This window comes from Haliaeetus albicilla, chromosome 24 (genome assembly GCF_947461875.1).
Source record: "Haliaeetus albicilla chromosome 24, bHalAlb1.1, whole genome shotgun sequence".
In the NCBI taxonomy this organism is placed as follows: Eukaryota; Metazoa; Chordata; class Aves; order Accipitriformes; family Accipitridae; genus Haliaeetus; species Haliaeetus albicilla.
In genome coordinates, this window is record NC_091506.1 from 7,474,357 (window position 1) to 7,496,582 (window position 22,226).

At 43.4% G+C, this 22,226-nt stretch overlaps 1 protein-coding gene across 1 annotated transcript in view; it reads left to right on the top strand.

The window, feature by feature from the left end:
* Nucleotides 1-22,226, top strand: part of LRIG1 (leucine rich repeats and immunoglobulin like domains 1) — a 95,777-nt gene that overhangs the window by 43,855 nt on the left and 29,696 nt on the right. The window contains 3 exon segments of the mRNA XM_069811900.1: nt 17,968-18,105; nt 19,163-19,306; nt 21,591-21,734. Of these exon segments, the coding sequence (XP_069668001.1) occupies nt 17,968-18,105; nt 19,163-19,306; nt 21,591-21,734 (426 nt within the window).

Here is a 22,226-nt window from a genome sequence, read left to right on the forward strand (position 1 = left end):
AAAGCAGAGCAACTCCCTCACTGCCTTAATTCAGTTTAAGGATCTTAGCTTCAAATTGGTGTCCATATCTTACTTGTGGCGTGAAGTGAGTTTAGCTTTTGTTTGAGATATGGTGCCTTTGATCTGGTTCTTGGGTATACCGTGTTCCTGGAGAGCTTATGAAGGGCCTAAGTGCTCCTCTGCTATCATCAGTGCTGGATCTAGCAAGTGTCTCTGTTAAATGCATAAGTAACCACTTCGCCTCCTGGGTGGAGGGGTGGCTTGTGTCGCAGCAGTTATCAGACCTGTCAAATGTGTCACATGCAGTTGGTGTGAAACCATCTTGTTTGATTTCTGCCTCCTGCCACAGCTTCTCCCTGCTTGTGTGACCACATGTGAAGTCTGGATGCGTGATCTGGGGGCTGCTGGTTGCAGAGCAGGGTGGTAACTCCATTCGAGCAGGGTCCCTTGTTTAAGGCACGATCCCCTGACATGAGAGGCCATCTGCCTGCCACTTGGAACTGAGCTTACCAGGCTGCCATATAACCCAGTATGTTGTGCATTGGGATTCAAAAAGCTCCAGAAATCTGATTTATGGGTGGAAAGCTTGCATACAATTTACCATCCAGGATATAGTTTTAGGCCCCCCAAATCGGCTTTTCTTTCTCACAAAGTCTATAAATGATCCAAGTTTCACAAGCCCCTGTTGTTATTTTTGCTATTAATTTAGCCGTTGGCAAAGGACCAAATTGTTAGGGCTTTGGGTTTTTTATTCCTGAAATGAAATAAGCAGTTTGGAAAGGAGGAATAATGACTAGTGGAAGGCAGTAGATTTACAGCTCCTGAAATTTCAGAGTGGTGCAGAAGGAAGGGGAAGGTACAAAGCCAAATGATAAAAGGGCGGTATTCTAAACAGACCTGCTTAGTATCACTTTCCAGAAATCTGTATTGCTTTCCTCAGCTGCTACACATAAATAACTCTGATAGTGGGATTTGTAATGCTGCTGTCATACCTCTGCAAGAAGGATCTCTTTGTTTAGCTTGTTTCAGAGAATGCCACTTTTTTTCCCCCTCGTATTTCCTTTTAATTTTTATCAGAGGTAAAAATAATCTGAAAGATGTTTTAAAGTACCTGCTTTAATCAATGTTGCTGACTAACTCACATTGGAATGATTTGCTGAGGAAGCGAAGCTTTCTCCATCCTCGGGAGTCTTTTAATCAATTGGATGGCTTCCTAAAAGATGGTCCTTTAGTTCAACTGTAGGTTAATGGGCTTCATACACAAATTGTTGTGTAAAGTTCTTTGGCCTTGTGTGATGTCAGGAATCAGATTATATGGTCATACTGGTTTCTTCTGGCCTTCAAATCTGTGAAGTAATAATTGGGGAGGCTGCCAAACCAAACCCAGGGTGAAGACTCATAATGAAGACTGTGTACTGAGAAACTGGTTTATGTTTAAGTATATAGTGTTACAGTGTATTCTTACTGCTAAAGAAAAATAAATACATTTCCTTTTTTTTTTAGTGTTTAGAAATGTGTGAAGTGTGTTTACCTCACAAACCTCTGAAGTAGGTTTTGTATATTGCATGTGGTTAAGTATTTCCAAAGGGCTGTGAATGTATTATAAAAGCAAAGGTTGTGTATTTGTCACTCAGAACAGTCCTTCTGAATGAGTTACTTCATCTCCTACTCTTCCTAAACTGGGGAAGAGACTTTTTCTCATTTTGGTGCTGGGAGAAAGAAATGTGCCATACTGCCAAACTGAAATTTTCCATAAAGGTGTTTTTTTAATAAGCTTGATGGCTTTGCATTCCCTGTTTTAGGGTTTCCCATACCTGTCTCCATCACCCAAAACTTGCTTGACCGCATGTGTCTGTGGACCATGGGCCAGTTATGTATATATGTAAGCATGTGGGAATCTGTGGGAGAGAGAATTCTCAAGGTTTTCTGCAAATCTTTGTATGTTTCAGACTGCAGATGGATGCAGGCATAACATATGTATCAAACATGCAATGCCCTAATATACTGCCATGAAGTTTAGTTCAGTTTAATTATTCCTTGAAGAGTCAGTTTGTTTGCCTTGCATGTTGAAAATACTGCCAAAGTCGTTCATCTCAACAAGAGCAAACATAAGGGACTTGATAAGGCTTTTAATAGAACAGAAGGGAAAAATAATCTATGTACGGGTTACCAAATAAAGACAGACATTAAATGCAAACATCTGTTAGTGCAAACAAAAGCCAGGAAATTCAGCTGGGAGGGGGAGAGACTGAATCTGGATTCATTCCGAAATTACATCGGAGTAGCTGAGAGGAGAATCTTGCCTGAAATTCCCACAGCATTTGTAATTTAGCTACAGTTCCTAGACTTGGACATTTGGGAGTTGATGGCAGGATGTTTTCACTGACATGCTCTTGGCTGAGGATTTCCCTTCTCAGTGTTCTGCTGCAACTGAAGTGTGTTAACTCTGTAGGCTCTCGAGAAGACTCTGTTACCTGATCTGGTGGGGAATGGGAGAATGGAAGAAACCATTTATTTGCAGCAGAACTGAGTCTGTTTAAATCCAACTTCCTCACTAACTTGTGTGGAGAGTCTCTTAGCCTTGCTAGCATGCCAGGTAAGAGGAGGACCTGAGCTGCAATCAGGTCTGCATTGGTGTGTTACTACAGGTTTCCCACAAACCCCTGTGCAAGCAGAAGCTCAGCCCTTACTCTGGGACCTGTCTGCCACTGCATCATCTACCTGTGTGTGGGTAAATGCATCCTGGAGGGCTTTTGGGATGTCCCCACAGGATGACGGAGGTGGATCTTTGTCCTCTGCCCTGGCTCCAAGCTGGCCAGCCTGATTCAGTCAGCATCCACCAGTGCAGGCACACCAACACAGGCTGTTACGCAGCTGTAGAGCTCAGTGGAGAGCCTGCTAACCAGACCTGTGAAGCAAGCGTGGTAAACAGACCGTACTCTGTGCCATGTCCTTAGCTGGCTAGGAGTTAAGGAAGTTAACAGATTAAACACTTAAAAATAACTTTCGCTTCTTTCACTGTAGATCTTTTAAGTCCCCAGCCATTTAAGAACAAAGGGGATAGTGACCCACGGCAGTCAGCTGTATGTTAGCAACAGTTAAAGCTGTTTGAGATGCTTTGGCCCCATGATCTTGCTCTGAATAAGCACAGACAACAAGCAAGTCAGAATAGGGATTTTTGGAGCAAAAGAGTGTGAAATAGGATTAGCTGATTCACAGAGGATGCAGTGACATTCTGCAGCATATTTATTGGGGAAGGCGAAATCAATAGGACTACTCTGCTGCCAAACTGAGCATAAAAGTCTCTTGAAGAAAATCAGTCTTCTTTACAGGCTCATTAATGTAAAGATCAATTCACATTAAACTGTAATTAAACAGAGAGGGCTAATAGGAGAAGGGTAAGTGATCTACTGTGCCACAGGCAAAATATATCATGCAAAATTTGAAAACTAAAGACATGGAGAATTGGAAACTGGGAGTGGCAGGGAACATGCTAGGTCTGCTTGAAAGAGCTAGTAAGCTCAGATGGTGATTGGGGCAGCACAGTCCTCATGAAAAGGAGGGTACTCTATGGTGTTCCATCTAGATGTCGGGAGTAAGACAGGTCAAAGACTAATTTCTGCATCAGGACTAATGTTTCCATTTGAATTATGTGGTTTCTTGGAGAGCTTTTCCTCCAGGTGTTGGGGATTTCATTATAATTCTGGTTAAATTGGTCACATTGTTAGTAATGTGACCCTTGTTTCTTGTCTGACTTTGGCTTTAATTTTCATTGTATCTCATTAAACCCTTGTACTGGATTAGAGTTGACTGGTCTTGGAGATCCCTAACGTGGCAGAATTGGGATCATACTATTGATAGTCCTCCTGGAGCTGTTGCCTCATGCTTTCTCATTGAAGGCTTGGGAAAGCAACTGTTACTTTAGGGCTGTTTGCACTGCTTCACTAGTGTTGTCAAATGGGGTTTGCAGAGCCCTTCTAAAGACCCATGTGGTCCATTAGATTCTTTGAGCTGCCATTTTGCCTTCACCCAAGACAAACATGTCTTGCTGTGTTAGCTGAAACAATGCTAGTAGTCACTGTACTCTGCTGATCCAAGTGTGATCTAGCAAATACACCTTGCTTCCTCAAGCTTTTCCCAGGAGCCGAGGTGGTGATGTTGAGGAGTGTGACTCCAGGTCATTCTTGCTTTTCAAGTTAAGATGGTGAAGACTTGACTGAGTATGAGGAGAACTGCAGCTTCAGATCCTGCCTGTGGTGGCCTCTCTGGATGACCCCTGTTAGAGGAAAGAGATCAAAACTACTGCATCTGTGCTGTTCATAGAGCACAGCTCAAGCCATGAGGTGTGAGCTCACTTCATGTTCCTGACTAGGCCAGAGTATAAACCTCTGTGTAGGCGGTGTTGATAGTTGGGAAGTTTGGGCTTAAATGAAGAGTTGAGGTTTGAGCTAACACGATAGTATAGATGTAGCCTTGGAGGCCATTTGTGGCCTAGGATCCTGCTGTGCTAATTGCTGTACAAACAAAACAACTGCCTTGACCCCCAAGAGACTTAGTCTGCAAGTCATCTTTGCTGGAGTTAAAAAAGGATGATCTAACAATTAAAAACGAGGAGAATACTCTGTTAATTCCATCTGGGTCATAGCAAGCAGTTTTGTACTCATAAGCACAAAATCCAGATGACTCAGATGCAGCCGTGTGCGGGGTCCGGTTGAAGTCAGCAGGCTCTGCTTGTGTGCAGGATGTGTCTTGGGCAGCTCAGAAAACCGCGTTGCCCGCCATGCTGCATAATTACTTGCACAAAGAAAACTTTCTCTAAGTAAGGCAAAGTGGCATATGCAGGTGTAGATCCATCAGTGGGAGCAGATTCACCCCCAGCCCCTGCTTGCGTCAGTTCTTACGTAGTCTAATGTCTACAGGGACCAATTCTCCAGAGTTTACTCAAGCAATTCCCCTCAGAGGCTGGAGAGAGTGTTGCTTTCTGAGGATTTGGTCCACGCTACAGACTATACTACCCAGCTTCTATTTTTGAATGTGAATATATCGATGTGGAAAGGTGAATAGAAAGAATGCTGGCAGTCGGGCTGTTCAGTATGCAAGCAATGTACAGGCATAAGATACTCTGAAACCCACCTTTCCTGTTTGTTTTGCTCTGAGTTCATAGTAAGGCTCTGGTGCGTAAAGTCTGCTTGTTTTTGAGGCCAAAGACTGCAAGAGCCTTTCCCAGTGGAGGAAATTCTCATTAATCATATGCTCCCAAGTACCAGAAGAGACACTGTTTTGACTTCTCTTTTGGGCTGTTGGAACTATTCTAATCATTTGCATGTCCTCTTTGAGCTTTCAGATATAATGTGAGCGCATGAAAATGGCAAAGGATCTGAGGCTATTCCAGGGAAATGAGTAATCATTTCTACTAGAAAAGCAACAGCAGTAAAGCACATAGTCCTCAGACTCAACAAAAGAGCATCAGAAAGCAATCTGGACACGTATAGAGCAGTGTAAAAATTGGCCAGAGGAAAAAGATAGTGAAAGTTGGTGGCAGCTCATGGAATACCAGTTACCCCTTGAGGCTACTTTATTATATATTTACTAGTGAGGATAACAGTTTTGTGCAGCTGTAGCAGCTTCTTCTGTGAGTAGAGAATTTCTCTGAGCTGGGCTAGGTCTGCTCTGACATCTGCATGCTGCTTAGCAGGCCATGCTAGGTTAGTATTTGTCCTGGAGGAAGGAGAGGACACAAGTGGTGTGGGATGGAGCATGAGATTAGGAGTTGGAATACTGGAATAATTTTTTGTGCGTGTTCCACATACTCATTACACCCCAAGACCAAGTAAATTCCTGTTTGGGTAGGCCTGCTTCCTCCAAGCTGAAGAGCAGGTATTGCCCCAGGGCAGATGTAACTCATGAATGTAAAGCATCTTCTGGTGGATTGTCCGAAGGCAGGTGTGTGTCATCCACAACACACAAGCTGGTTTCCAAGTTCTGTACCTCTGCAGATCAAGTCTAGATTAGTTGTTAGGGTCATTTGTGACCATGGTCTTTTGTTAAGGTCAATACGAAAAATAGCCTCATATTTGAGCCTCAGAATAGCCCAAACTTGCTACTATTAATATCTGTGATAGATTGCCTGTCTCATTTAACGGCATTTGGCAAATAAAGCACATGTCTACAAAACCAATTCCTTTGTTAGTCTTCATAGGCTGAGCAGATTTCAAACATAAATAACTTGCTGAGTTGAAAGTGTTTTTAGCAGATTGGAGTTCCCTGCCTAAAAACTGCTAGTAATGGCAATTTAGTTTGCTCAGGAGTAAGTAAAAGCAGAGTTGCAGTTAAATTATTTCTGGGTAGAATTCTCTACCCATTTTTCTCTCTGAAAGCTTGGCTAATTCAGTTTTGTAACAAAACAGGAAACTATCAGTATGTGTTACTGTTTCTGTGCTTTCCTCTCTACTGGGATTGCCCAGTTAGTCCCCATTATTAGTTGTCAGTTTATCCTGGTTGTTAGAGCAGTGGTGCTTGCTCAGAGCATCAAATAGATGCCTAGCAAGGAGTAAGAACAGGGGTGGGAGTAGAATTGTGATTTTAATTTTTTTTAAAAGTATGGTGCTGTAAAGCACTTTTAAAACCTCTCCATTTTGTTTACCTTCAAGCGTCCTGGAAGACTTAAGAACAGGCAGTGTCTTTTAGTTCCTCTGTGTATAACAAGGCTAAAACTGTTTCAGCAGAGGTGTTAAAAAAATGAATCCTGCTCATGTGGTTCAAAGCCCAGTGAGTAAAACATCAGTTTTGCCATTTACCTTCTGCTCCATATGATGCTTAGCACTTCCATCATTGCTTCCACTGGCACCATTAGGAATAGTGTCTAATTCAGGGTAAAGAAACACTGTGTAAACAGTGTTCACTAAAATGTGATCATGCCATGTCTAGGTTGGAAAAGATTAGCAAAAAAAACCCTCTAGAAGGCTGATTTCTAACTGAATAAAAGCTGGCTATGTGCTGGATTTTCTGTTATTTTTAACCCATGTTAAATTCCCTGATTAATTGCAAAGATGAACAATAGAGATCACAAAAAAAGTTATGATCTTACTCTTGCAAAAACAGCCCTGCTGTGGGGGTATGTGGGGTGGAAAATCTGATTGCTGGTTAAGGTAGGCAAGAAAGTGATCAGTCATACCTTTAGATGAAGTGATCACTTAAGAGGCCACCCTCACTTCCAAGTGTGTGCATAACTCTTGCTTGTTAACAGGAATTCCATGTGAATATTGATTGGGAATAAGTGGTTGGGTGAGTACATGTTCTGCCTGTCAAACCATTTAATGTTCAATTGCACGTCAGGGAAAATAGCAAAGGCAGCTGGAAATTGAAACAGGAGCGCAGGGGCGTGAGAGTGAGAAGACAACTGTTTTAGTGGTCAGATTTGAGCAGAGAAGAATAAGTTGGGGAGAGGGGAAGAACTAAGAGTTGATGGCAAAAGAGAATCTATAAATGGCTCATTGTTTTTAGACTTACTTCTCCTGTCCAATCCATATACGGCAGATCACATGCTGTGTGGAAGCAGTTGCTGAACGGAAGGGCGTTTAGCATAAGTGGGCTTAGTGTAATTTTTCAGGTGCCCTGGAAAAGGAACACCTTTTGGTGGTCTTATTGAAGACTCCCCCCCCACACCCCGATCGTGTTCTTTGAGACAGCTGTCCTCTTTTTCAGAATAAGTGGAACTGAAGAAGTAAATGGTTGTATTAACAAAAAAAACCAAAAAACAAAAACAAAAAAAAAACTTGAAGAACTTACTGGCTAAGTAGTGGTAAATGCTTACCACTGATTTTACAAGATCTGCTCTAGGGAAGCTTGAACAGATACTGTTTTACACCAGCCTGGCTTAGCACAATAGCAGTTCTACTTCAGAGCTCAAATTTTCTGTTCCCTGGATCTTTTGACACCTTGTTCTGCAGTTTCCTGAAACCATCCTTCATACTTGACGTGCTTTATTAATAACAGTGTGCCTAGACTTGTTAAGAAGAGCTAACTTGACCATTCTTTGCTAACTTGACCATTGCTTTTCCACATAGGAGCTGTTCTTTCTTGCAGGCTTGAACAATCTCAGCGGAGCAGAGCTCACAGTGAAGTCTGCCCAGAGGCTATCCCTGTTCTGGCGACCTTGCTGACAAGACAGATAAGCCCTTTCAACAGAGCACAAGTGTGTGTCATGTTGGAACAGACTAACCAGCCAGCCTATCTACATCTCTAAAGTGTTAACAGGAGTTTGACTGGCCAGTCAAAAATGTGTTTCTCCAACTGCTGCCTTCTTCAAGGGGCAAGTCTTTTAGCAACTTCTGCCGCAAGTCCCATGAGACTTTGAGAGTTCGATGGCCTGGAGAGTAGATGTATTCAAGTGTCTTGTCCTTTATTTATCTGCCTTAGCATCAGAGTCACAGAGCTCTTCTGTAGTTAAATCTACCTGTCTTCATTGTGCTCCTGTCAAAGGTGGGAAGAGCCCCTGTGTCACATCATGGCTTTCAGGCACAAACAGTGCATGCTATCAAGAAGTCTGCTTGCAATTACAGTTTGGATTAATGTCGCAGCATCACGGGCAGAGTAATTACATTTGGTTTGCACTTAAATTGCTTCTCCGCTTGTGTATTTTCTCCTCCTCACTCCTGTGGAGAGACAAAAGCAAAACAAAGCCACCCACAAAACACATGCACTCACTAGGCTGTGGTGGATCTTCTTTACTTTGATCATTTATTACACAAAGAGAAACTAAGATCAGCATCAGGATTTAAGGATAAAAGTGCCTACATGCCCTGTGATCCTGGACCCTGTTGGCTTTTAAATGAAAACGCTGCCCTTGTTGATGAGAAGCACAAAACTTGCTGCAATGAAAATGAAAAGAGGCTGCTGTCTCTGCTTGGGAGTAGGACAGGGTAACTGCCCCAGCCTCTGCTCTGGGCTAGTTAAATTGACATCTACGGTGGATCTGATTCTTAGTGTCTGTTCTTCCTCGTCACAAACCTGACTCATCTTTCAGGCCAGTGATAAGGATGGGGGGGAACAGGGGGGTGGCTAGGCAGCAGCCCTGACATAGAGTGGCTCCTTGTGCTGGGTGCTGTGCAAGTGTGGGGCTGTGGAGAGCGGGAACTCATCAGAGCAGCAAACTGGTGGGGGTGAAGCTAGACTCTTTCTTGGCTTCAAGGACTGGCTTATGCATTTAATTTGTGATAGAAAATTGAGTTTGGCTGGCATGTATAAGCAGCAGAAGAAAGCCCTTGAGGAAAAAGTGCAAGAGGAAAAGCCAGTGGCAGAGCAGGAGAGTAGCAGACCAAAGACATGAGATATAGAACATAGAAACACTGACCTGACTGTCATCTGCCAGCACTGAATGATCCCTTTCAAATACCAATGCAGCCCTTCCTTCAAAGAGGCTCTGCTGAGTCCCTTGACCCCATTCAGATAGCCGGTGCAGAGCTATGTGGTTTCCTGCATTCTTGTATGAGAACTGCCATTTACCTTACAAGACACTCTTCCTTCTATTCCCATAGGAAAATTCTCTTCCTTAGCAGAGTTCAGCACTCACCAGGGCCTCTACTCTCCTTTGCAGCCTTTCTCAGTGCTTGCTCCAGACTGAGGTTGGGGAATGTGAGAAGATGGAGAGTGACAAGAACAGTGGTTTGGACTGAGAACTGGAGGAGAGGGGGGTGAAAGACTAGCACAGCTATGAGTGTTCACAAACTGGCTCTTTCAAAACCAGCATTGATTATGCTCAGTGACTTAGAGCTCCTCTCCCTCCCTTGTGCCGGAGAACTGGCCAAGCTGCATTACAAGTTGGGCAGTCCTTGCTGAAGATCCCTGGCCCCAGCCCTAGCAGGTGCATCATCCCATTGAGAGATGCACACAGTGACTCTGAAGATGATCACTGAGATGTTTTGAGGTAGAGCTGCACACAGGGAGATGAACTTGTGTTCTGGTATTGAGTTCATAAAAGTTCAGGAAAGCTCCTTACAGAGAAGTTGTGACAGACAATGAAAGATGCTTTGCACAGCCTTTTTAATGGATCTGTGGCCTTTGTGAATACATCATTTAAAAAGCCTCTGCAGAGTACAATCTCCATGAAACATCCAGTGTAACCAGAAGAGAGCAGAAACTCTGGTTCTCTTGGAACCACCCTGTTGCTGATGGGGGGACTGTGCCCATAACAGAGACTGTCTTGTCTTCAGGAATCTTAATTTGCTTTGATGTCATAACAGGTTGTGTAATCTGCTGAAGAGATAAGACAGCCTCTGTTTTAAAGATGACTAACTTCTAATGGTGCCTGTCCCACGCATTTTGCTCTGTTAATGGAATTGAATGCTGAAGGCTCAGGAAGTTGCATATTGCAAAAAAATAGCCAAAATCATATGGTGGCAAGTCAAAAAAGTCCAGTGAGAGTAAATGCAGATCAAAGTGAGGGAGAGAGCTTTTAAAAATTACATTACTTACCTCAGTGGATCTAACACACAGCATAAGGTCATCTAACAAGTCAGGAAGTTTACATAAATGCTGCTAGTGCAGAAATATTCTAAGAGAATGTGTATCTTGCTGGATGTGGTGGTTTTGGTTACATGAGAAGAAAGGCTTTCCTTCATGCAGTTCATGCTGAACCCAACAAAAGCCCTTAATGAGTGTTTGTCAAATCCGAGCCCTTGCTTATGTCCAGCTGCTATTAAAGTCAGCTTCGAAGGAGCATGCTAGATCTCTGCCTAACTCTCATCCATATGGCTGCCTTATGAAAGAGCTATGAGAGCATGCCTGGCAGGAGGATAACATCTGCCCATGATCAGGTACCTGGGGCCCAAAGATGCTCTGAGGCCACAGTTGGACTGTAGCAGGGTCAATAGTTGCAGTCCATCAATGTGAGAGGCAGATGAGTTTGGTCCTGTGGGTGGCCACAGAGTAGCCCATAATAGATAGTGAAAATATAGCCCTTGTGTCGCACTGGTCTCACATGAAGAGTTTTGTTGACTGCAGTGAAACTATTTGTGTGAGTAATAGTTTGCTTTGGGAATAAGGAGTACATAACACAGCCCTTTGCAGTGTCACTGACTTGACTTGCAGGTGGCTGCTGCTCCCAGGTCCAAAGGGATGATTTAGCAAATCTCATCTCCCAGACTGCTTTCTGACTCTAAACATCCATGACCTGGAACAAACATGCAGTCACTTCACCATGAAAGGTTGCATTTTTTCTGCACCCTCCTCCTCCTCCAAAAAAAAAACCCCACCCTAAAAAAACAAACCCAAACCAAACCCTGTTGTTTTTTGAACCCCCTGTCTGACCCAGCCTGCATATAGCTGGAGGTAGTTTGCTTCATGCTTGTCCATCCTAAACCACCAACACAGGGTGAGAACATAACCTGATGAACAAAAGCTGCCTGAAATATATCTGTTTTGAAGCTGATGTACAGCAGATAGAGAAATGTCTTTAGCCTTTCTGCCATAGTTTGATATAGTTGGAATAGCTCCATCAGCCTGTTCTTGCTTTATGCTTATATATGATGGTTTTAAGTGAAAAACAGTCATGGAAAACCATCGTGGATTTTATTCGCTGCATCTTAGAAAGACCTTTTCCTGAAGGAGTGCTAGGGAGAGGGAAGATCCTGACATACAGAGGCTGTAAACCTCTTACAGAGCATGTAAACCTTTAAGGGAAAGTTAGGATACCCATAAAAATTAGGCCAGGGTTTTTTTTGGTGGTATGTTCGGTGGGTTGGGCTTTTTTTTTTGTGGCTGACCCTAAAATGCAGTGGCTGCTTGGCCTGTCACTGCTCTGCTCTTGTGTGTGCAGCCGGCACCTGAACAAACAGAGCTGTATCTGCGGCAGCCTGGGAATCTGCCAGGATTCCTTGGGGAAAGAGTGATTCAGAGCATCTGAGAAAAGTGGGGGCTGCTTCCATGCATCCTTGCTTCCTGCCTGGACAATAACCCATGTGGCCTTACTCTGAATGGACAGTGAGGCTGTTGCCATAAGCAGATACAGTGCATGTTGTGTTGGATAAAAATGTACGTTCTTGTAATGGTACAAAATCTTGAGCCTCATGGATTATCCTGGCAGTGCTGACATGACAGTGCAAAGTGTCAGACAGCCAGTGGGGCTTTCCCGGGGCAGTTGGGAAGCATGAGGGCTTATGCACTTTGGGCAGTTCAGTTATTCAGGGAAGATCTCATGTGAAGAACTAGAGGATGGTGTGCCGCAGATCTCCAGAGTCTCACCTGCATGTTTACTTCATCTTCTGCTGTAGAGATAGCTTCGCTACACCTAGGTAGCTCTTTCACAAGTTATAGTACAGAGGAGGAATTTTTCTGGAATAAAAGTCTTTGGAAGCAAAAAAAATTTTACAAGTTAAAAGTTAAAATCATATAGGAAGTTCTGCATTGATAAACTGGATGATCTTTTGAGTCAAAGCTGATGTCCAGGTCCCAATGACGTTCTCATCTTTCCTTCTCTCCATACATTAATAAGAATCACTTGGGACAAATCTTCAGGTATTGATTGTAATAAGGTGACCAGAACAAACAGAAACATTTCTGTTGCTGCTGTTGTAAACACAAACACATCTTCCAGATGATCAGTTCCCCTTTATCCTTGTCAGGAAAACTGCTCGGATTGCGTTCTAGTCTGAAACTATGATTTTTTTTTTTATTATTATTTTTTTGTGTGTAGGGAGTGATGGGCTAAAATCAGATGGCAGATCATCTAAGGTGAGATTTTAGGAACTCGTGTCTTGAATTTTCCTTAGTGTTTCTAGGAGGATCAATCTTAGACCTCTGTTTTCTCTGAGTTGAGAAGGTGGAGGAGGGCAGGTAATTCCAGGCGTTGGTTAGTCACAGTGTATGTGATCCGTCTCCTGTTACGGTGCCTTTGATCTCGCTCTCTTTGCATGGCCTGTCTCTGACACCAAACCTTGCCCGTCCTTCAGTAGCAAACCCCATAACTCTTTCTGGCTCCAGCATTTAGTTTCTTCAATACTTACCCAGTATGGAAATATTAACCAAACCCTGAACTTTTAAATCTGTTTCTAGTCTTGTGATCTCCCTCGTATGCTAATTTTGAAAATGTGCTGGCATATTAATAGAACCCTACCCGAGATGCGGAGGCTCTCTTTTGAAGCTTGATTTTATTTTTGATGCCTGTAACAGGTGTTGGTTTAATAGATTTGCTGTATTACAGCTTGCTTTTTTTTTTTTCGTGAGCCCAGCCAGCTCTGTAAGCTGACACTACATGAAGGCCAAGCATGTGACTTCTGCCTGCCTTAGCCTCAGTTCACACCAAACATTTGTGCTGCAGACTCCCAGCAGCCAAGGCAGCCTTAATTCAAGCTTTGTCTAAACCAGGAGGTTTTGTGCTGATTGTATTTAAATCAGTCCAACCAAAGCCCCTCATACATTCCCGTCTGAGGGTCTGCTTGCTTTGATTTTCCGCTGTCAGCTTTCTAATGGGCAGCTGCTGAGGGGAAGCGAATGTGGCTCAAACAACAAAGCGGTGTCTTTGCGCTGCTCTCTGCATCGATTTCACACAAGTAGTTTGAAGCCATGGTCTAAATTAAACTGATTAGGGTTCTCCAAAGGACAGGCTTGCTGCAAAGAAGGTGGTGAATTCTTCTCCTATTAGGTCTAGTGGAAAATATTTCACAGCCTGTTTATCAAATAAATATTCATAAAGACGCTTCGAATGAGGAAACCCACCAGGATTAAAGTGTAACTTTACCACTAAAATACAAGCTGAGATTCCTGGAAATGCTGCAAGCTTTTGACTTTGCGCCACCTGTTGTTTTCCTGCCACCCCCTTCGGCTCCCTCCCGACTTAGAGCAAACCCAAACACGCTTTGGCTCCGCTGGAACATTTCACTTGTTTTTTTGTCTTGCAGCAGCCCAGAGGAGCACAGAGCGTGCGTTCGCTTCCTGACGCGGTCCTCATGGGCTTGGTTCAGCAACGAGCTGGCTGAGGTTAATCCAAATCTCCTGGAATCCTGAGGTGTCTATTCAAGAGCAGTGCAAAGTGCAAGGGTTAAGAGACTGCGCTACCTCGGGGTGTTGAACCAGGGTGCAGGCGGGTTAAGCAGTGGTGGCTGGAGGGTAGCTTCCCTCAGCTCTCCTCTCTCTGTTTGCAGCTGTAGCTGGTGCTGACCTCAGGGTGAAGCGGTTCGTGAACAAGTGCCATATGCCTGCAGCTCAGAGTGTGAAAGTAATCCATTGCTGACTTTGAGTTACCTTAGTTTGGCACTAAGATGCTACAGTTCAAGATCTTTGTTAGCTGCAATGGAGTGTTTCGGGAAATGAGGTTGGGTATGAACTGGGAAGTTCAACTGTTTTAGCCAGATGCTCCCATATTCATAAGCAAGCCCAAATGGACTTGTATGGGTTCCTTAGTTGCTATGATTTCTTTTTCACTTGAGCTGCTTTCACGCCAAATTCTTAGTCCTCAGCGAAGGCGATCCTGCATCATCCTAGTCTGGTATTACATTCCCATACAGAATGGTAAACCAGAGGTAGAGAGGGGTTAAGAAACTTGCCCAAGGCAGATGAGTCAGTGCCAGAGCTGGGAATAGAAAGGAAGAGACTTGGCTCCTGCTCCCAGCTCCGATTGCTCAATCTCGCATTGAAGCCCTGTCACCCTATACTCTTGAGGTAACACTGGCTGAAGTGAGACAGGGAAAGCTGTTTCCAGGCTGTGATACCTAAGGAGTGGGGAGAGGAAAAGACACCTGGAGGCAAATTGGTTGTGGAAGCACCGATAATTTGTGCTTTAAAGCCTGGTTTCAGCATTTGGTACTAAAATCTGATCCGTCACCTTTGAAGCCAATGAAGTGTAAACTAAGGAGCTAGTTGGGAAAAAATCCAGCCCTTTTCCAGTCACTGCTAAAGGGGAGTGGTGAAGTCATAACGTCACTGGTCTTTTTTCTGTAAAACACCCTTGCGATGAGATTGGGAACAAAGGCAGACGAGCTGAAAGGATCCAAGTAATAACAGCAAGGGTTAAATCACACTTCAGCTCTTGCTGAAAGAATGAAAACCAAAATGTAATCAAGCTAGTAAAAAGTTTGGATGATGTTGCATTCATATCGCATGCTGTGTATAGGAAAAGTCAGCCTGGCTGGTTTTGTTTGAAGTGCAGTGCTTTGAGAGGGTGCAGTGCTTTGCAGCAAACTGTCTGACATTCCCCAGCTGGGACTGGCCAGGGATGGTGTTTGGAGCCGAGAGTTACATTTGGAGTCAGCCCATGTTTGAAGGAGACAGAGAGAGGGAGAGAAAGGAGTCTGTTTTTCTCCTGCGTGAAATAATGCATCCATCTAATCTGCCAGCTGTAGCACATGAAAAGCAAGAGGCAAATGGACAGAAGTCACCTGGAATCTGCAAACATGGCTCAAACAATACAGTTCTTTCCTGTCCTTTTCTTCCCTTCTTAAGGTCTGTCTTCTGGGATGGGCTGGGGGATCTGGCAGGCGGGCAGATTGGATATACATTGAGCAACTAAAGCACAGGAATATTAATACTCCAAAAAAATAACATTGGCTTCTGAAGAGCACTTCGTGTCCAAACTCACTCTGTGCTCTCAGTCCCTTGGAGACTAAGCTGCCCTGCACAGGGACTATCAGGTAATTTATAGATACTCCACGTTCATTTGCACAAGCCTTCATTTCCTGTTAATTTACGGCCAGATTCATCTCAGCCATCGCAGCCTAGATGAGATCAGAGCTGAATTCACAGCCCCTGCTTCAGGAGAGCTCCAGAGAACACGCTCGGTGTTTGCTTTCACTTATGCCTATGTTGAGGTACTTTCCTGGGTCAGGGTCATACACACATTTAATGGACTCTCTTCTTTTGAGAAGGAAAAAAGATTTAAATTTTAGAACTTAATGATTCTACTAATCGAGTTCATTGCAAAAGAAACTAGTTCTTAGGGAAAAGAAATCCCCCTCACCCATGTGTTCAGCTTATGGAGGTCACAAAATTCTGGGTGTAGTGAATTTTCCTGTATTTTAGTCTCACTATAGTATAAATTCACTGGACCTCTGTTTTACTATGTGCATGAATGTGAAAATTCAGTCTTTATTCCTAGTTGTAAATGAATATTGGTTATTTGAATAGTAGCTATATTATTGCATTTTATACAGTTTGTGGCCATAGAGACCTGCGTGCCTGTAACCCATGGAATAACCAGTTCGGGGACATAAGTTATGACTTTCCTTTGATTTTACTTGACACCTTTTTGCATAGCATTAGCAGCACACTGCTATAGTGGTGTAAAATTTGTCCTTAATGTTTTGTGAGCCTGCACTGAATTAATTAAGTAGCGTTTAAACTCTTTAGTCAAAGCAGCATTTTTGCAAATGTTTCCCCAGTATAAGTGAGGGATGTGTGCTGGCTGTTTAAAGGGTGAGTCTCCAGAAAGCAAATTGTTCTGGGGATGCAGTTTTTACCCTCTTCCTGTTACAGATACCAGCAAATGTTGTGGTGAAACAATCTGGTTTTAATAACAGGGAGGGTAAAGGAGCAGATCACAGTGCAGGGAGCAGGTCCCTTGCCTTGTGCTATTGGTATTTTCTTTCGGTGGGAGAGGTTTTCTTTGAAAGGGGCTTGTCTGAACCCATAGGAGAGCCTGAAATGGGGATGAGGCTGGAGAAGACAGGCTCCTAGACACCCATCAGCTTCACTGCCTGGGAGGCTGTGGTTGGCTCATCGTCAGTTTTTTGTTTCAAAGAGCTGATGCTTTGTCGTGAGAGCTGGGACGTCCTGGTTTGCATTCAAGAGTGCTCTCACTGGCTGTTGTCTCCTCTTCTGGTTACTCAGTAGGTAGTCGACTGGATTAAGGCACAGTACTTGTCTGAACCCTCTCTACTATCTCTTATTATTCAGCAAGTTCTCAAGTGTCTGGTGAGCGTCTCTGTTTGGAGTGCATCACTTGTAGCCTTGCCAGTAATATCAGTGACTGGTCTAAATTCACATCAGGCATGTGCTCAACTTCTTGTGACTAATGCACAATGTATTTTTTTAATTGATTACTGTTCTCTCTACTGATTCAGGACAGAAAACAGTCAGAGGAAAGGACTCATGGGATTTTTAGTTAGACCTTGTTGAGTACAGATGAGGTCTAGAGGTATTTAACTGTTTGGTGGCTGTGGAAACCCTGAGGAGAGCTTGTAGTACCTTTTCTGAAGAAAAACATTAGATTGAATCCTTTAGGCTGCTACTGGTAAAGCAGCAAATGCAGGTGATGTTACAGGGTCTGATCCTGCAGTTGGTGCTCAGGCAGAGCACTGGCAGTGCAGAGTTGTCCTAATTGCCCAGTGGGACAGAGGTAGCAAAAGATGAGTAAACATTTGCAAGAACATTTGCAAGCCCTCTGACAGTATTTTTGTACATTACAAATCATTGTAACATAGTCCAAAGCTGGGAGTTTTCAGAAGAATCTTTGGGAATTAAAGAAACAATGTTTTGTAACTTTTGCTGAGATCATATTTACTTGTCTGTTTCCTGCTCTGAAAATCCCATCCTCTGTGTAAAACATCAGCAGGTTGCTTAAACCATTCATCAGTGTTCCTTGCCTGTGGGATTAAAATCCAGCCCTGCAGTCCTTGCATGTAACAAATCCACTCCAGAAGTGCAGGCTTGTAGGAGACCGAGCCCAAATTACTGGAAGAAAAACTGATTAATGGAGTCAATAGTTCTGTAGAAGGGAAACGTCTTGTACCATACCAGAAAAAGTGCCTGGAAGCTTGCAAATATCTCTGAGCTAGTCTCTCTAGCCATAGGAACAGCATGGGGATTAGAGAAGGTCTGTCTGGTGTGGGTTTCTTCTCAGACAGTTGTTGAAGAAGCACCGTAGGTCCGAGTGTATGAACTCGGGGCCCAGCCTGTGGGTCTGCTGCCGCCTCAGATAGTCTTTCTGTTTTTCTAACAGAACTAAATTGTCTCCATTTCTCTTCCTTGCTGTTTCAGGCATCACAACAGGATCCGCAGCATTGAAGCAAGTCAACTGAAGCCCTACGTTACCCTGGAAACGTTGGACCTGAGTTTCAATGACATCACGGAAATCCGAAACGGCTGCTTTCCACAGGGACTTCACATAAAGGAGCTGTGAGTTTTTCTTGTTGGGAACAGCTTTTGTTGAGTTACCACAGCAGAGAAAAGGGCCTCAAACCTTCTTTAAAAAAAGGAGAGGGAATGAACATACAAAGTACGGGGTTATTTGTCAGGATTTTAAATGCAAAGGAGAATTAGAAGGTAGCACGTTGTCCCTATTGTCAAGTTACTTTTTGAGCTGTCTTTTGGTTTCTGATGTATCTGTAAAGAATGCAGATTATTATTAATCGTGTTGCGTGGGAATGTTGTAACAGAGGAAAGGTATCCTGCATCATTTGGGTGTGGGTGTCTTTACAGCTGGAGAACTAGAAGCCAGAAGAACTGTCTGCAGCAGACCTGTGTCTCTTCTCCAGTGGGAAGTATATGTGCTGTTTCCCAGATCAGCCCATGTGCATCTGGAAGAGGGGAAGGGGAAATGACTATTTCATCATTCAAGTGGCTACTGAATGTTAAGAACAGAAATCTCTCATTAGTGGTTTGAAGAACGCCAGGGGTTAAGCAGAGTAACACACTCCCAATAGAGGTGTTTGCCTTTTCCAGGAAACATAAAATAATCTGTATTTTAGGTACTTTTGAAGAGGTGCAGACAGATAATCTGCTTGCGTTAAAGGTTGCACCTAAGTTTCTGCCCCTGGTTGTAAGAGGATATAAGAGAGTGGCGTTGTGACTGATGTTTGCCTGTTGTCCTGTAAAAACAGTCTCTGTGGCTAAGACTAGGGTCCAAGTAAGAAAGAGCCCTGCGACAGATGCTGAGGGAAAAATGGGGAATGAATAGAGTCATGCTGCACTGGAGTATTCTCCAATCTCTGGCTTCCACTCCAAATTGCCTTGCTGAAGTAGGAGGGTATCAAGGAGCTCCTGGGAGTGTGCAGCACTTCTCCACATTTGTCACATGGCTCTGGGAAAGGCACTGTGCTCTTTGTGCAACCAGAAATCCAACTGACTTGAAGCCACCGCTGTAATTTCACCAGCCTGTCTGGAGACCAACTAAATGCTGATAAAAGGAGATTTCTGACAGAACTGTTCATTTTTCTGCTGTGATTTATTGCAGCTACCTGGGGAGCAACAGAATCAGCACCCTGGAGCCTGGTGCTTTTGATAGTCTGTCACGGTCCCTGCTAACACTTCGTCTGAGTAAAAACAGAATCACTCAGCTTCCTGTCAAGGCGTTCAGGCTACCCCGGCTAATACAACTGTGAGTAGAAATGTACACTTTAATTAAGCTCAGCCACACTTTATGGAGACAAAATGTCCCTGAGGATATGCACACCAAATGTCACCCTTCCTCACCTGCTATCTATAAAACTTAGAATACACTGTGCAGTAGACCTCTGCCAGCACCTAGTAAAACACATTGGGAGAGGGTCCTTCTTGTCTTGTAACTATTGGCTTTTCAGGCCATTCTTTTGATCAGGTGGGAAGGGAGGGATGCTGCAGCAGACATCAGCATCTTGTGCACTTGACAGCATAAGACAAATCCATTCCCTTGAAAGCTGCTGGCGTCTGTGACACAAGAGAGATTTGGAAGATGTTTCTATTGTGAGTGACAGGGCTCACCTACCACGTTAGTTTTTCAAGACCACACAGGTATCTTTATGTGGCAATAAAAAAGCAATGACGGAAGGTTGTTAAACTGTGCGGTGATATTTGGGCAGAGAAAATAGCACTCTAGATGAGTTAACACACACGTTGTTGTCCTGCCTGCAGTCTGTATGGCAGGAGCTGCATGGGGACGCATAGACATCTGCAGCTATAAATATGCTTTATGTTTAAAATAGTAGCACTGATGGTTTAGCTTTTCCCTTCTGCTGCTGTTGGAGAAATGGGCCCAGCCTGAGGCCTGTTGCAGTGTTTCCATCAAATTTGCTAGGCAAAAGGTCAACCTCTGTCTGTTAACAAAGTCCACAAAAGCTGTTGGAACTCATGCCTCTAAATGGTAACCACTTGAGAGACAATCCTTAAGCCAAGATGTGTCTAAAGAACGGGTGTGCATTTGTGCTTGCATACATGTAGGATTTATAGCCAATTTGGGATTGAACAGTGTGACGCAACAGCGTATGCATCTTGAAAGTCTGTTGCCTCTCAGTTGGAAGTTACTGTCCGTTGACTGAGAGCTTGTAATCTGCTGTGTTTGTTTGCATCATGTGCAAAACTAATAAAAATGAGAGTCAACTCAATCTGTTTAGGAACGCAGTTTTCACAGAAAGTTGGAGTAATTGGTACTCTTAAAGACAGTCTCACAGCTGGTTGTTTAACCCTAGAAATAAACACGAATGAATTGCAAGTTATACAGACTTGATGTGTTGTGGAGTTTGTGTACAGTTCTTTTTCTGGCAAAGTGTAGTTCACTAATAGCCTAGGAAGTGCAGTAAGGCAAGAGTCTCTAGGCCTGCAAACTTTTTAATTGCTTACTTGACTTTAATCACACTCAATTTGAGTGCAAGTTTAACGTCGTTTTTTTAGGCAGTTAAAAAGTAAGCTTAAAATTTCTATGGCTTCCTCATGTTTTCCAAAACAAGTTCTGATGTTGTAACCTCCACCATTTTCTTCAACACAAATGCTGAATAGGGAACTACCCTTAGGTTAGTCTTTTATGTGCAGAAAGGCATCCATTTTAAAAGCTCTATCTTCAGCTTTAGTGCATTGCGTCGATGAAGTTTTCCACTGACTTTATGGAACTGGGTTGTCACCTGGTATGTCTGGGACTAGCAGTCCATAAGACTGTTTGATATGGGTTGGTAAAGCATGCTGTGATGATAAACCTTCACGTTGCTATTCAGAAAACAGGTATTCCCGAAATTTAGTCCTTCCCCACCCAGGGGGGAAAAAAAAAAAGAAAAAGAAATTTAATGAACCAAGTTGGAGATCTTTGTATATACAAAATACTAAGACTGCCTTGTTATTGGAAACAACTTATTTCACTCTTTATTGGTTTCTTATAATAGGAAAAAATGTGAAGTTTGTCAGGGAAACTGAGAGCTTTCCTTTCAAACTTAGCCATAAAATTTCCTCTTGGGTTCACAGTTCTTATGGCACCCACTTGTTTCAGAGAACGTTTTTACTGGGCTATTAAAAGTCTTGTAAAAACAATGGGTTGTAAGGGAAATAATGCTGATGTTTAACTGTGTTGGTTCAAATGGTGTCTCTGCTTGAGAGAAGATGAAGTGTGAAAATTGATGAAAAGGATAAATGGCTTAAAAGAAATGCAGAGCGAGGAGGGATGAAGAGGAATTGCTGCACTGTCTCTGTTATTTCCCTATGGTGAAAGTCTGTCCCCGGGTGAGTTTATTTAAGCGATCACACCCAGCTGACTTCCCTGGCTAGCTTTGGGATTGAAAATTTCCGGTGCGCTTCTGCTGTCTCCTGGGAACCGTTGACAGAGGAGTTGTTGGCATTGCTGTCCCCATTGTATGCTGCACAGATGATTTCGTGAGAAAGGACTGGGATTTAATAAACTTGTATGGCCTTGGTGATTTTAGGGAGCTGAACCGGAATCGCATCCGCCTGATTGAAGGCCTGACATTCCAGGGGCTGGACAGCTTGGAAGTCCTGAAGCTCCAACGCAACAACATAAGCAAATTGACTGATGGGGCTTTCTGGGGTCTAGCCAAGATGCAAGTTCTGTAAGTTGGAGAGATGGGCTCTTATTCCTTAAACAGCCTAGACTTTACCTGCTATCATGTCCTTCTCTGCATTTTAGCAAGGACTCCCATCAGAGACCTGTGGGCACCTGTGCCAGTCCTCATGCTTCCTTGTATGTCCTGCATGCACAGAGCTCTGCCATGCTACAGCAGCTTCTGTGTAGTTGACCCACAGTTTACTAAAGCTCATGGCTTTACCAAGAGTTCAATAAAAAAGTCCCGTTTTTCAAGCTGTGGCAGTATTCCTTTGACAGTTCAACAATTTTGAACATTCAGTAAGATCTCAATTGGTCTTTAAATAAAAGCTCCTCTGGCTTCTGCAAATTTGTTTTGACTGATACATGGACAGTCTGTGTTGCAAACCTGATTATTCTGCCTCTTGGGATACCTAGAAATCAAGCTGGCCTATCTCAGGGATGTGCTCTTTCCATACGAGAGAACAAATTGAATAGTTATTGCAGAGAAATGCTTGAA